The 13,268-nt window shown below is 40.3% G+C and overlaps 1 protein-coding gene across 5 annotated transcripts in view; it reads left to right on the top strand.

Annotated features, from left to right (window-relative positions):
- Positions 1 to 824: 824 nt before the first annotated feature.
- Positions 825 to 13,268, top strand: part of LOC135508980 (uncharacterized) — a 29,770-nt gene continuing 17,326 nt past the window's right edge. For 3 of the 5 annotated variants that reach the window (XM_064929238.1, XM_064929237.1, XM_064929233.1), the window contains exons 1-15: positions 825 to 891; positions 1,102 to 1,318; positions 1,886 to 2,034; positions 3,852 to 3,947; positions 4,170 to 4,242; positions 6,303 to 6,394; positions 6,861 to 6,998; positions 7,158 to 7,282; positions 7,415 to 7,431; positions 7,575 to 7,674; positions 7,923 to 8,017; positions 9,121 to 9,224; positions 9,339 to 9,411; positions 9,505 to 9,576; positions 9,702 to 12,794. In XM_064929238.1, coding sequence (XP_064785310.1) covers positions 1,288 to 1,318; positions 1,886 to 2,034; positions 3,852 to 3,947; positions 4,170 to 4,242; positions 6,303 to 6,394; positions 6,861 to 6,998; positions 7,158 to 7,282; positions 7,415 to 7,431; positions 7,575 to 7,674; positions 7,923 to 8,017; positions 9,121 to 9,224; positions 9,339 to 9,411; positions 9,505 to 9,576; positions 9,702 to 12,794 — 4,258 coding nt within the window. In that variant the 5' untranslated portion in view covers positions 825 to 891; positions 1,102 to 1,287. The other 2 variants (XM_064929235.1, XM_064929234.1) reach the window with 2 other exon arrangements.

The raw sequence follows: 13,268 nt of genomic DNA, 5'->3' as shown, positions 1-13,268 counted from the left end.
TGGGATGTGAAGGAAAAGCATTCCAGGTTAAGCTGGTTGAGAGAATGCCAAGTGTGTGCAAAGCTGTCATCAAATCTAAAATATATTTTGATTTGTTGAACACTTTTTTGGTTACTACATGATTTCATATGTGTTATTTAATAGTTTTGATGTCTTCACTATTATTCTACAATGTAGAAAATTGTAAAAATAAAGAAAAGCCCTTGTGGATAAAGTTTGGCATGACACAATTTAATTTGTACAACATCTAAAGACCTGCATCATGATACAGAGAGCTTTTCAGTCTGAAAAAATATGTATTTGGGTGTTTTTGGAGCCTTTGTTAATTATTTTTGGATGCCCTGTATCTCCTGAATGAGGCCCAGGAAGTAAATTGCTGTTGGGGCAAGTTTCTCAAAAACAAATTAAAAGATGTGTCTGAAACCTTCTATAGCATGCAATTTACATCAAAAATACTGATCAGATCCCTACATTGTGAAAATTGTCTTTAAATCTGATGTCACCAAGCAGGCACCAACTCACTTCAACATAAATCTCTGATACATTAATATGGAAAAATACCACCACAAACTCTCTTCTCTCTCTCACACACACAGAGACACACACGTGTGATCAACAATAGGATATATACATAAGGTTACCCTTGAAAGTTGAGAAGGGCCTGATGCAAAGTGCACATTGGATTAATGACAAAATAATAACTTACTATCTCATAATTATTACTTAGTATATTATTATTATGAGTTACTATTTTATAATTATGACTTACTATCTCATAACTCGTACTCAGATATTTTTTGTGGGGGTGGCGGGAATGGGCTTCCATAACTGCGTCTACTAGCGGTAGGCGAGTGAAGAAATGAAAGCGAAGCAGTCTCGAAATGGATGCAGGTAGTTATAGCTAAGTTTCTGTTTCTTTTTTGGAAGCAATACTTCACGTTTAGTTAGGATTACATTGTTTGGTCATTATATATAAGATATATGTAAAACATATCTGAGCATAAACTCAGAAAAAAACACAAAATATCGAAATGTGTTCTAATGGCGAAGTTTTTCCTTGTGCTCTTTCTTACTTCCTGGTTGCAACATAATTTTCCTCAGCCTACCAAACTCACTGACAATGTTGAGATTTGATTTTGGCACGAAGATTGCGCCAAATCGCTCATATGGATTGGCAACATTTTCCTTGGAATAGAGAAATTAAGTGTCGAAATGTCCATGGAAGACAGAGGTGGTCTGCAAAAGCCCAGAGAAATAGAGACTAACTGATGTAATACATTTCCAACCATGGAAAGCGATAATGGTGCCGTGAGAGAAGGTGACGTCGAGGTTTTTTTTTTGTCTATAACAATGTTTTATCACTTTTCTATTATGGTTACTTTTCATAATTTAACATTTTAACAACTCGACAATATTGGTTTTAGTCATACATAATTTGTTTTAGTTTAGCCTAAAGGATTACAGTATTTACCGTTTGAAGTATTTGATCAAGTGCGCATACTGGTCGAAAGAAGTTGACTGCCATTAGCAGCGAGAATCAAGTGTTCACATGGGCGAGACATTTCTTTGTTGTTGCAGTATGCTCACCAATGTTAGACCTACCTCAAAATATATATGTAGAATATAATCAATAAGGTTGTTGAAAATGCAAGACACCTAGTATATAATTAAATAGAATGGTATAGAAAACAATAATTGAAATGATCAATGTGTTATTTATAAATGCAATATGCATAGAATATAATATATCAGAATGGTAGTTATAAATGCAATATGCATAGAATAGAAGATAAAATGCATGGCACCTTTTGGTAAAAACAGAACGGAGTTTGCAACTCCACAGTAGTCACTCTTTAATTAACCTTGTTCCTGTTGCAACCTCCAGGTGTGTTGGTACCTGTGCTACCAGGTTCGAAAAAGTTTGACAACAGCATTCGGCCTCCACTGCAAAACTCCTACATGTACAAGGAGTCTAAGCAGTCTTTCAGATACAACTCTGCTTTCTTGATAAACAATGCCACTCTGCAGGAACGGGTCAGTATTTCACTACAGTACATGGTAAAATTGGCCAACCCTGGCTTACTCCTTGGTGTATGGTACCCCGGCCCTGACTCTGCCCATAGAGTCCAGTTTATAGTATCTGTGCAATACTTAGTACAGGATAGTATATGTACTATTTCATGATAATATCTGTGTAATACTTGATAGTACATGTTAGTATATGTACTGTTTCATGATAATATCTGTGTAATACTTGATAGTACATGTTAGTATATGTACTGTTACATATCTGTGTAATACTTGATAGTACATGTTAGTATATGTACTGTTACATATCTGTGTAGTACTTGATATTATATATGTGTATTACTTAAGTCATTTTGTGCTGCCCTTTAATTCATTAAGTACATATTTACAACATAAAGTAATTTAACTTAATATCAGTATTTAAATGTTTTACTCTTATTATTATCTATCCTGGTGCCTAGTCATTTTACCCCTACCTATATCTGCCTAAATACCTTGTACCCCTGCACATTGATCTGGTCCTGCAACTCCCTGTATATAGCTCCACAATTGATCTGGTACTTTCTGTATATAGCTCCAAAATTGATCTGGTACTTTCTGTATATAGCTCCACATTGATCTGGTACTTCCTCTATATAGCTCCACATTGATCTGGTACTTCCTGTATATAGCTCCACAATTGATCTGGTACTTTCTGTATATTGCTCCACATTGATCTGGTACTTCCTGTATATAGCTCCACATTGATCTGGCACTTCCTGTATATAGCTCCACAATTGATCTGATACTTCCTGTATATAGCTCCACAATTGATCTGGTACTTCCTGTATATAGCTCCACAATTGATCTGGTACTTTCTGTATATAGCTCCACATTGATCTGGTACTTTCTGTATATAGCTCCACATTGATCTGGTACTTCCTCTATATAGCTCCTCAATTGATCTGGTACTTTCTGTATATAGCTCCACATTGATCTGGTACTTCCTGTATGTAGCTCTACAATTGATCTGGTACTTCCTGTATATAGCTCTACAATTGATCTGGTACTTCCTGTGTATAGCTCAACATTGATCTGGTACTTCCTGTACATAGCTCCACATTGATCTGGTACTTCCTGTATATAGATCCACATTGATCTGGTACTTCCTGTATATAGCTCCACAATTGATCTGGTACTTCCTGTGTATAGCTCCACATTGATCTGGTACTTCCTGTATATAGCTCCACAATTGATCTGGTACTTCCTGTATATAGTTCCACATTGATCTGCTACTTCCTGTATATAGCTCCACATTGATCTGGTACTTCCTGTATATAGCTCCACATTGATCTGGTACTTCCTGTATATAGCTCCACATTGATCTGGTACTTCCTGTATATAGCTCCACATTGATCTGGTACTTCCTGTATATAGATCCACATTGATCTGGTACTTCCTGTATATAGCTCCACAATTGATCTGGTACTTCCTGTGTATAGCTCCACATTGATCTGGTACTTCCTGTATATAGCTCCACTTTGATCTGGTACTTCCTGTATATAGCTCCACATTGATCTGGTACTTCCTGTATATAGATCCACATTGATCTGGTACTTCCTGTATATAGCTCCACATTGATCTGGTACTTCCTGTATATAGCTCCACATTGATCTGGTACTTCCTGTATATAGATCCATTCTTGTGTATTTTAAATCTGCATTGCTGGGAAAGGGCTCATAAGTAAGCATTTCACGTTAAAGTTTACACTTGTTTTATTCGGTGCATGTAACAAATACAATTTTTATTATATTTGAGAGGCTAAACTATTACTTGTTTGACAGTATGAGGCTTTCCGAACAAAGAGGAGAGACATGGGATACACAGAGGAAGAAATGGAGGAGTCCTATGGCTTCTTGCTGTTTGACGACGAAAATAAGGTACATTGAAATGTTTATTTTGTTACATCTCGCAATAATGTTTATAGTCATTCATACATCTCTATTTCTGTAGAAAACGTAAAGTCACACACACACAATGTATTCTCCCCAAAATATGTTTTATGGAGAAACCCTTATCTAACTTTGTGTCATAGAAAACGACCTCAAAACATTGTAATCAAGTTACCAATCGCTAATAATCAATATTCTTCTATTTTAAAGGCAAATAGAGTGGGAGAAACTGGTGTTGTCCCTGGACACAGCACATGTACCACACTTGGAGATCCTTCAAAGGGTAAATGAGCTGCGCCATATTGTGTAAATAGCGAGATATCAGACAAGACGCCTGGGTTTTGAGTTCCACAGCACGGGAGTTAAATACACTAGGACAATAACGCCTCGATAAAAACAAGAACAACCTGTCTTGGGTTAAGGAAATATGAGAAAAACTGGTTTGATCTATTTCTACTGAAACCTTTTTCATATTACCGAACAAGGCCTCATCTAAACAATGGAGCATTTCTAAGCTTTTACATGTTAAATATAGAGGCAACTCACACACTACATGACATGGAGTAGTCTCTAGAACGGACCTAAACTAATTCCATTTGAGTGTGGACTATATGGATAAAGACATGTCAAAACATAAGTAGTGAGATTTAAATAAGTTCTCTTACTAGGATAATGGTGTACTGTTTCAGGTGTTCGGTTTCAGTACATGTTTGGTCAATTGTCCTTCTGCTTTTGAAAGGGAAACTGCTTTACGTACATGATAGTGTAAAGAGAAAGTGGAAGGAGAGACCAGTAGTGTTTGCTAGGACCAGATATTTAACATTAGTCTATACTTAGGGGCCTGCAGTAAAAATGTTTGAATGATGTAGAAATTAGATTTTACCTCATTGGAATGAAAGTGAGGAATGAGGGAGGGTTCTACTTTATCGACAGAATATTATGTTATGAGAGTTTAGCTCTGAACATACATACAATGAAACTCTGGTAAATATCTTTCGTTGTTTGAAGTTAGAATTCCTCAATAGAAATCTCCGTTACTTCAGGTTACATAGTGAGCCAAGCTGTGTTCGGGTTGCAGGCCCTAGTAGAAAAGGGGGAGGGTGGTGGAAGATTATCTACCGTTGGACAAAGTTTGCTAGTTTTTTTTTAATCTACTAGGCTCAGATTGCGATAACTGCCATAGTTATGGAGGAAGGAAACAGGGGTCAAAGTCCTTGTGTAGACTAGTGTTCTGTTTCATCATGTTCCAAGTTTACAGTTCTAGATGTTTATGAGATCACCATAGAAGCCCTGTAAGACGGGAAGTGTTTTTCCCCTCTATAGCAGTAAGTATACTAGTACTTTTTGTCAGCCCTTTTCACTCACATATTGTTTCTTCACTCGTCACCTCTTATGTCCTTCAACTTCCTGTTTTATCACGTGTAGGTTAATCAACGTGACACAGGTTTCTTTGGTTAGATGAAATTATAAGGAAAGAGAACATCTAATCACATATCCATAGAATGTACCTGTGTGCCACAAAACAGTGTTCGCCTGCTGTGCTAAAGCCTAGGCATTCGCTTAGGGAGCCAACAAGTTCATTATGTGCATGTGATGCCAATTCTGCCAAACCACCTCAGTTACATTATGCAGTGTTGGAACTGTAAAACCACTAAACCTAAAAACAAAAACAAAAAGAAGTAAAGTGTGAAGTTTCACAGCCTCTTCTAAATTTCTCACTTAATTGTTCTCACATAGATCTTAAACGTATGCTTACATTCAGATATACAGTACCAGTCAAAAGTTTGGACACTCCTACTCGTTCAAGGGTTTTTCTTTATTCTTACTATTTTCTACATTGTAGAATAATAGTGCAGACGTCAAAACTATGAAATAACACAAATGGAATCATGTCGTAACAAGGAAAAGTGTTAAACAGATAAAAATATATTTTATATTTGAGATTCTTCAAAGTGGAACACTCACCACCCCATGTTCTTGTTGTTTTGGTTTTATCAGAAAGAGGAGGGGGGATACTGGAACACTCACCACCCCATGTTCTTGCTGTTTTGGTTTTATCAGAAAGAGGAGGGGGGATACTGGAACACTCACCACCCCATGTTCTTGTTGTTTTGGTTTTATCAGAAAGGGGAGGGGGGATACTGGAACACTCACCACCCCATGTTCTTGCTGTTTTGGTTTTATCAGAAAGAGGAGGGGGGATACTGGAACACTCACCACCCCATGTTCTTGCTGTTTTGGTTTTATCAGAAAGGGGAGGGGGGATACTGGAACAGTCACCACCCCATGTTCTTGCTGTGGAAACAAACTTGTCAATGTTGTGAATGTTCTTGTTTAACTCAGGTGTGTACGTGTCCAAGTACTCGGACTGCCTGGACTTAAACCGCTGGTACCACGGGAAGTCTGGATACATCGCCATCATCAGGCTCACCAAGGTATTTACACAGTAGCAGGGCAATAAGGGTGCTGACTAGAGGAATTACAGCTACGACCGGAAGTACCTTTTTGTAGCAGGTTACGAGAGCATTTTAAACCGTTACCCTTTTCCCAACCTTAACCTAAATGTCCTAACCTGCCACGTTAATTATCGTAACCTACTGCGTAAGTGCTCCTAACCTGCTACAAAAAAAAAAAACACTTCCGGTCGTAGCTGTACTCCCTCTAGTCAGAACCGGCCACCGGGTCATAATGTTGGGTAACCTCACAGTTGGGTAACCTCCTTTCCCCCAAAGGTTTCTCTTGAGGTTTCTGCCTCCTGGCCACTGTGCTTCTGCTTCTGTTTGCGGTCTGGGCCCGGGTTACTGTAAAGCAATTTGGGACGACTGCTTTGTAAATATATTTGATTGATTAGTTGAAAGGGCCTGCAATTTAATTCTCTCTCTTTTTTGTGGGGTTCTACAGGGCAGGGTCAGAGAAGTGACTGAGAACTACACAGTAAACTACACCTCTCCCTCTAATGGGTTTGACTGTCATGTATCAGAGCAGCTCAGTTCTGTGTCAGCCAACACCAGCTCCTTCCTGGCCTTCGAGAGAACACAGGTGAGACTCCTCCCTCCTTCCACCATCATCCCTCCCTCTCACATGGTGTGTTATGTTGCCACAGGCATTTAGCAAAGTTGATGAAATACACCTGCAGATACAGTAGTGATAAATACAACACAATAGCAAAGCTGACGAGATTTGTGTTGGTCTTTGCAGTACTACATGTATGAGCTGCCTGTTGGAAGGGCAGTCCAGCCTCCCAGCCATGTCTGCCCATTCGCTATCGTGGCTTTCTCCTATTGGGATACCAAGACACCCGCATCAGAGGAGAAGGAGAAAAGGTACACTTCCCTCTTTCCCCTCGTGGGGTTTGTCACAAACGACATTATGCTCAATAGAAAATATTAGGTGAAAAAAGGAATTAAACTGTTATCATGATTTAATAAAATAAAAATGTCTCCCTGTCTTTTTAGTGAGGAAGAAAAAACAGGTGAGCAATGAACTGAAGGCTACTTTTCAATGTGTCTTTGTCTAGTGTTTTATCCATATGAATTTGACTTTTTGTGTGTATTGTAACACTGCACTGGTGCTTTTGGATAATGTTCTGATAATGGTAACGGAATGCGATTACAGTCTTTCACTACTATCCGTGGAGGGGCCAGCTCCAAATCAGCTCTCAAATCTACCATGTGGGTCTGAAGTCCAGCACAGGACCCCTAATCCCAGCTAAACTGTAAGTTCAATGCAACCCTGTGAAGGTGTACTGTCTCTCCCTATGATATGACTTTAAAAAATATCTTCTAAATCTATCTCCAATTGACTTGGGTGTGGGTCGTGTTCAGTAGGGCACACCATTGAAAAACGCAACGGGAAAATCTAAAAGCACATTTCAGTACCTCACCATTTTATTCTGTTTTTATGTGGTAACATAACTTGAGAATGTCACATGAATCACACTTCCTTCCTTTTGGTTGATTGCAGTCCAACAATGATGTCAGTTAACGGAGCAATTCGAATGTCAGATCTGAGGCAGAAATTACCGAAGGCTATATTTGAAACCTGTTTCTCCGGTGAAGGTACAGTCATGTTTAAAATTAAACCTCTTAAGGATCCACCCATTTCTTCAATTTTTGCCTAAAATGACATACCCAAATCTAACTGCCTGTAGCTCAGGACCTGAAGCAAGGATATGCATATTCTTGGCACCATTTGAAAGGAAACACTTTGCAGTTTGTGGAAATGTGAAAGGAGAATATAACATGATAGATCTGTTAAAAGATAATACAAAGAATAAACCAACTATTCTTTTGTATTTTTTTGTACCATCATCTTTGAAATGCAAGAGAAAGACCATAATGTATCATTCCAGCCCAGGTGCAATTTCGATTTTGGCCACTAGATCGCAGCAGTATATGTGCAAAGTTTCCACTGATCCAATGAACCATTGTATTTCTATTCAACACTTTGTGTCAAGACTGCCCAAATGTGCCTAATTTGTTTATTAATAACTTTTCATGTTCAAAATTGTGCACTCTCCTCGAACAATAGCATGATATTATTTCACTGTAATAGCTACTGTAAATTGCAGTGCAGTTAGATTAACAAGAATTTAAGCTTTCTGCCAATATCAGATATGTCTATGTCCTGGGAAATGTTCTTGTTACTTACAATCTCATGCTAATCGCATTAGCTCAACCGTCTCGTGGAAATGACACCGATCCCGAAGAAGTTTTGTAAATGTACTCAAAAGGGGGTTTCATTTTGATAGCATTTTGTTTGAGCAGTGTCACCACAAACAAAACCTTCTCAGGAAATGTTTAGGTGTTGCTTATCTGAATAAAGATGAAACTGTTTATTTATTCAGCTTTGATAACAGAATTTATTGAGTGTGTATGGCTCAGTGGTAGAGCATGACGCTTGCAACGTCAGGATTATGGGTTTGATTCCCGGGGCCACCCATGCATGAAATGTATGCACGCATGACTGTGAGTCACTTTGGATAAAAGCTTCTGCTAAATGGCATATTATATTAGCTTTACACAGGTTTATTTTTCGTTCTTTACAATGGAATGCTGAATGTCTAAATTATCACCTTTTTTTCTGTATTTTGTATTTTCTTGCAATAACTAACTTTACACACTAGGAGTAATTTATTATATTGAGATGTACTGTTTTTCAGTGTCTCTGGAAGGAATGGGTTGTAGTCTGTATGAGCTTTCACCCAGTGAGGCTGAAGACACCTCTCTCTCTCAGCTCACACAGGGCCTCAAGGAGAAAGACCTGGTGAGCTTTCATTGTTTTGAAATTTGGCTCACGGACTATTGAAAGAACGGAATGCAGTATGTTGTTGCCTTGTCAGACTTTGATTCAAATTAATTATATTTTTCTTACTAACAGGCCCTCACAATACAACTGAATGATAATGGTTTTCTTATACTGTTACATTCATCTCACTTCCTCACATATGAAGGTAAGACAGAACCTGTATACACAACATACTGTATTTAGATATTGTAGATAGATATTTAGCTTCTAACGTGACATTATAATTGTATATTTCCAGATACTGGGTCCAGTAAGCCAGAGGTATTGCAGGGGATGTTTGTGTTTCCAGACTCCAGAGCTATACATAGAGGTGTGTGGCCAACTTTAATTTGTGAACACTTATGCCCTTGTATACAGTAGTGATTTTTATCTAATCTTTTGTAATGTATCTTTATGTAATGCCATATTAATTTTAAATGTATTTTTTTACCACAGACACCAAGGTCTGCTGGAAGAAGCACTTCCTCTCACCAGAGTGCCTCCAGGTGGTGCCAGCACTGAACTACGCAGAGACAGAGGTGGAAAAGTGCCTCCCTTCACCAAGCGGGGAGCTACGTGGTTTACTAGAGCAGCATATCCAGAGCTACGCTTCCCTCATCCACCCTGGGCTTACCATCAGTCCATCCAGGGAGGCCAGCATCTTCCCAGATCAGTTTGATGTTCCCGACGCCCTCAAATACCTATACTCCGCCCCCAAGTGGACTGAGATGGGATGGAAACGTCTCAAATCTTATTTCCACCAGCCGGGCTCCTTTGAGCTGTCGGTGTCCAGAGCCACGGAGCTTCTGGTGGCAGGGCGAGAGGAGCGAGGAGATGAGCCGGATGATGATGTCTACTACTGTCTGTCATCTCCAGAGGGGTCCCCCATGAGTCCTGCTAGTCTGGGTGGCCCAGAGGAGCAGCAGTCAGGGGGAAAGTCCCCAGGAGACACAGCTGACTTTAGTAAAGCACTTGCAGTGTCAATGGAGGACTTTGAGAAACCTGGTAAGACTATGGAAGACAGTAATGCACCAGACAAAGCAGTAAAGGAAGGGAATAACTTGCTTTTGAAGGAAGTGCAAGAAAGGTTGCCCTCTGATGTTAGCAAGCCTCTAATCCCTGCAGAGGATTTTGCGAAACCTGGCTTGAACAAGGCACACAGTAAAGCACCAGGGACAACTTTGCCTCCAAAAGAGGTGCAGGAGGAGCTCACCTCTAATCTTTCTCAGCCTTCTGTGTCGGCAGATGACTCTGAAAAACCTGGGAAGACCAAGGCTGACTGTAATGCACCAGGGGTAAGAACAGAGGATGAAGGGACAAGTTTGATCCCAGAGGAGGTTGAAGTTGATGTACAAGAAAAGGTGCATTCTGATCTTTTAGAGCCTGCAGTCTCTGCAGAGGACTTGAGGAAAGCTGACCTGGCAGCATTGGGCAAGGCAGACTGCAACGCACCAGAGGTAGGAGTAGCGAAGGAAGAGACTAACTTGTCCCTGAAGGAGGTGCAAAAGGATATGCCCTCTGGTGTTTCACAGCCTCCAGTCTCTGCAGAGGTCTTGAGGAAACCCAGTCCGGCCCTGGCGACCAAGCCCAACAGCAAGGCACCAGAGGCAGGCGTAGAGGTTAATAGGAGAACTTTGCCTCAGAAGGAGGTGCAAGAGGAGGTTCCCTCTGATCTTTCCCAGCTTGCAGTGTCGTCAAAGGCTTTTGGAATAGCCAGTATGAGAGTGATGAAAAAGGCTACAGAGGTGACAGAGGTTTCAAACTCACCTGCATCAGGTGACCTCCCAACAGTGTTAGTCATCACTGCCACTGAAAGAACTGCAACTGTTTTACCTCACAATGAGTCCACCACAAATAACTCCTCCAGTTTGCCTTGCGCCAAAGTACAGGATAAGGGTGGGAGTGCTCTCAATGGACAACGTGGCAAGGCCAATCAGCCTTCAAAACCCACAGAGGTCAGTCATTCCTCTATATCTGATTGGAGGAAACGGCCAAGGAAACGTCATAGATTTAGCGGATTTTGTAAAAGGATCTTGAGGTCTACAGTGGCTGACTTTGAAGAGAAAGAAAAAGAGGACATGGAAAGTATGGATTCAAGTGAAGTCTACCTATTGAAAAAGAGGAAGGAACGGATGGATTTATTTAAAGTTAACCCATTGCAAAAGGAGGAAAGGATGGATGTAACCCCAGTTCACCCATTGAAAATGCCAAGAGAACTGATGAATTTGATCCAAGATCCCCCATTGAAAAAGAAGGAAAAGATGGATGTGACCCAAGTTCACCCATTGAAAATGCCAAGAGAATTGATGAATTTGATCCAAGATCCCCCATTGAAAAAGAAGGAAAAGATGGATGTGACCCAAGTTCACCCATTGAAAATGCCAAGAGAACTGATGAATTTGATCCAAGATCCCCCATTGAAAAAGAAGGAAAAGATGGATGTGACCCAAGTTCACCCATTGAAAATGCCAAGAGAATTGATGAATTTGATCCAAGATCCCCCATTGAAAAAGAAGGAAAAGATGGATGTGACCCAAGTTCACCCATTGAAAATGCCAAGAGAATTGATGAATTTGATCCAAGATCCCCCATTGAAAATGAAAAGCAAGGATTTAATCCACTATCACCCATTGAGAAATAAAGAAAGTATGGATTTGATTCATGACGACCATCCTTTGAAAAAGAAGACCGAACGATGGGACTTGAAGGCAATCATCTCCGAATGTGGTAGAATTTTTGTCCCTCACGGTTCAGAAGTTATCGCCAAGGATATAGAATCTTTGAAAGTTAAGGGGAAAGTGTTAGATCACAAACAATGTGCTGACGAGATGATGGTTGAAGCTTGTATCAAAGTCCCCCAACCCATAGAAACAGGAGATGGACCTAACCTGGAGTTGAACAAGTCAGATGAGAACAATGATATGCCCATAGGGATGTTAGACAGTAAAGACAGTCTGCATGAGGTCAAAATGGCTGATGTAGGCAAGATGGCCTCTCTGAATCCCACAGAACTGCTCCTGAACAAAGACACGGATTCTCCTTCCTCAGGAAAACACAAAAAGAAGCGTCAATATGTCGCAATATCCCTCAGTCAACTAAAGACAGTCCTTTCAAGAGGGGGAAAGAGAAATAAACCCATCAATCCTGCTCCAGAAGATCAAACATCACCCGTGAACAAGAAAAGCAAGGCTGATACTCCTGGCATGGATGAAATGGAAAATGTTAATATCAACAAAGCCAACCCAGACAGAACCACAGGTGCTGTTGAAGTTGCAAAGGAACAGGCATTTGGCCTAGACCCAAAGTTTGCACTAGCATTAGGCTTGACTCCTACGGAGTTGCATAATGATGTGGACAAATCTCCGGAAAAAAGTGATATTCCATTAAAGAAAGATATTCAGAGCAGACTGGACCTGGTACCACCTCAAGCCACATCTGACCAAACGTCTGAGGCGTTGCCTAGCTCACCTTCAACAGCAATCATCTTGGCGAGTCAGAGGAGACCATTCAAAAAGACACACGAACACGCAGACTCCATTAGGAAAAAATGTAAGTTCCTTTTGGGGAAGTTCGTGGTTGTTGTGAACTTCACACGTTATGCAAATAACAGAACATGCAGATGGATTTTCTTTTGTTCTCATTAAACCCAAATGCTAAATTAGATAGCAATGTTCTTCATCATTGACTTGTGATTACAGTTAATATATGCGCTGAAATGTTGAAATATGCCCGAAATAATCCGGTTGTCTTGAATTCCTGACGATTCCGTTTCTATATTTCCTTCTTCATCTGAACTGCAAAGCGGCATTCTGAAGTAACGTGCTAATGGCCTCTTGCTTGCCTGGTCCCAGATCAGTTTGTGCCATCCCCTACGGTCATTGTAACGCACGTGGCAAGACAGCACAAACAGATCTGGGACCTCTTGCTGGCGCCTCTGACTCATCTTGCTGTGTGTTGATTGGCTAGCTCCCCTATTGCTGCGGTCCCCCTGTTGAACATAACGTTGCATCTATTACAGATCGT

Source organism: Oncorhynchus masou, chromosome 22 (genome assembly GCF_036934945.1).
Source record: "Oncorhynchus masou masou isolate Uvic2021 chromosome 22, UVic_Omas_1.1, whole genome shotgun sequence".
Classification (NCBI taxonomy): Eukaryota; Metazoa; Chordata; class Actinopteri; order Salmoniformes; family Salmonidae; genus Oncorhynchus; species Oncorhynchus masou.
The sequence above is the reverse complement of the archived record's forward strand: the minus strand, read 5'-3'. Positions and strand labels throughout refer to the sequence as shown.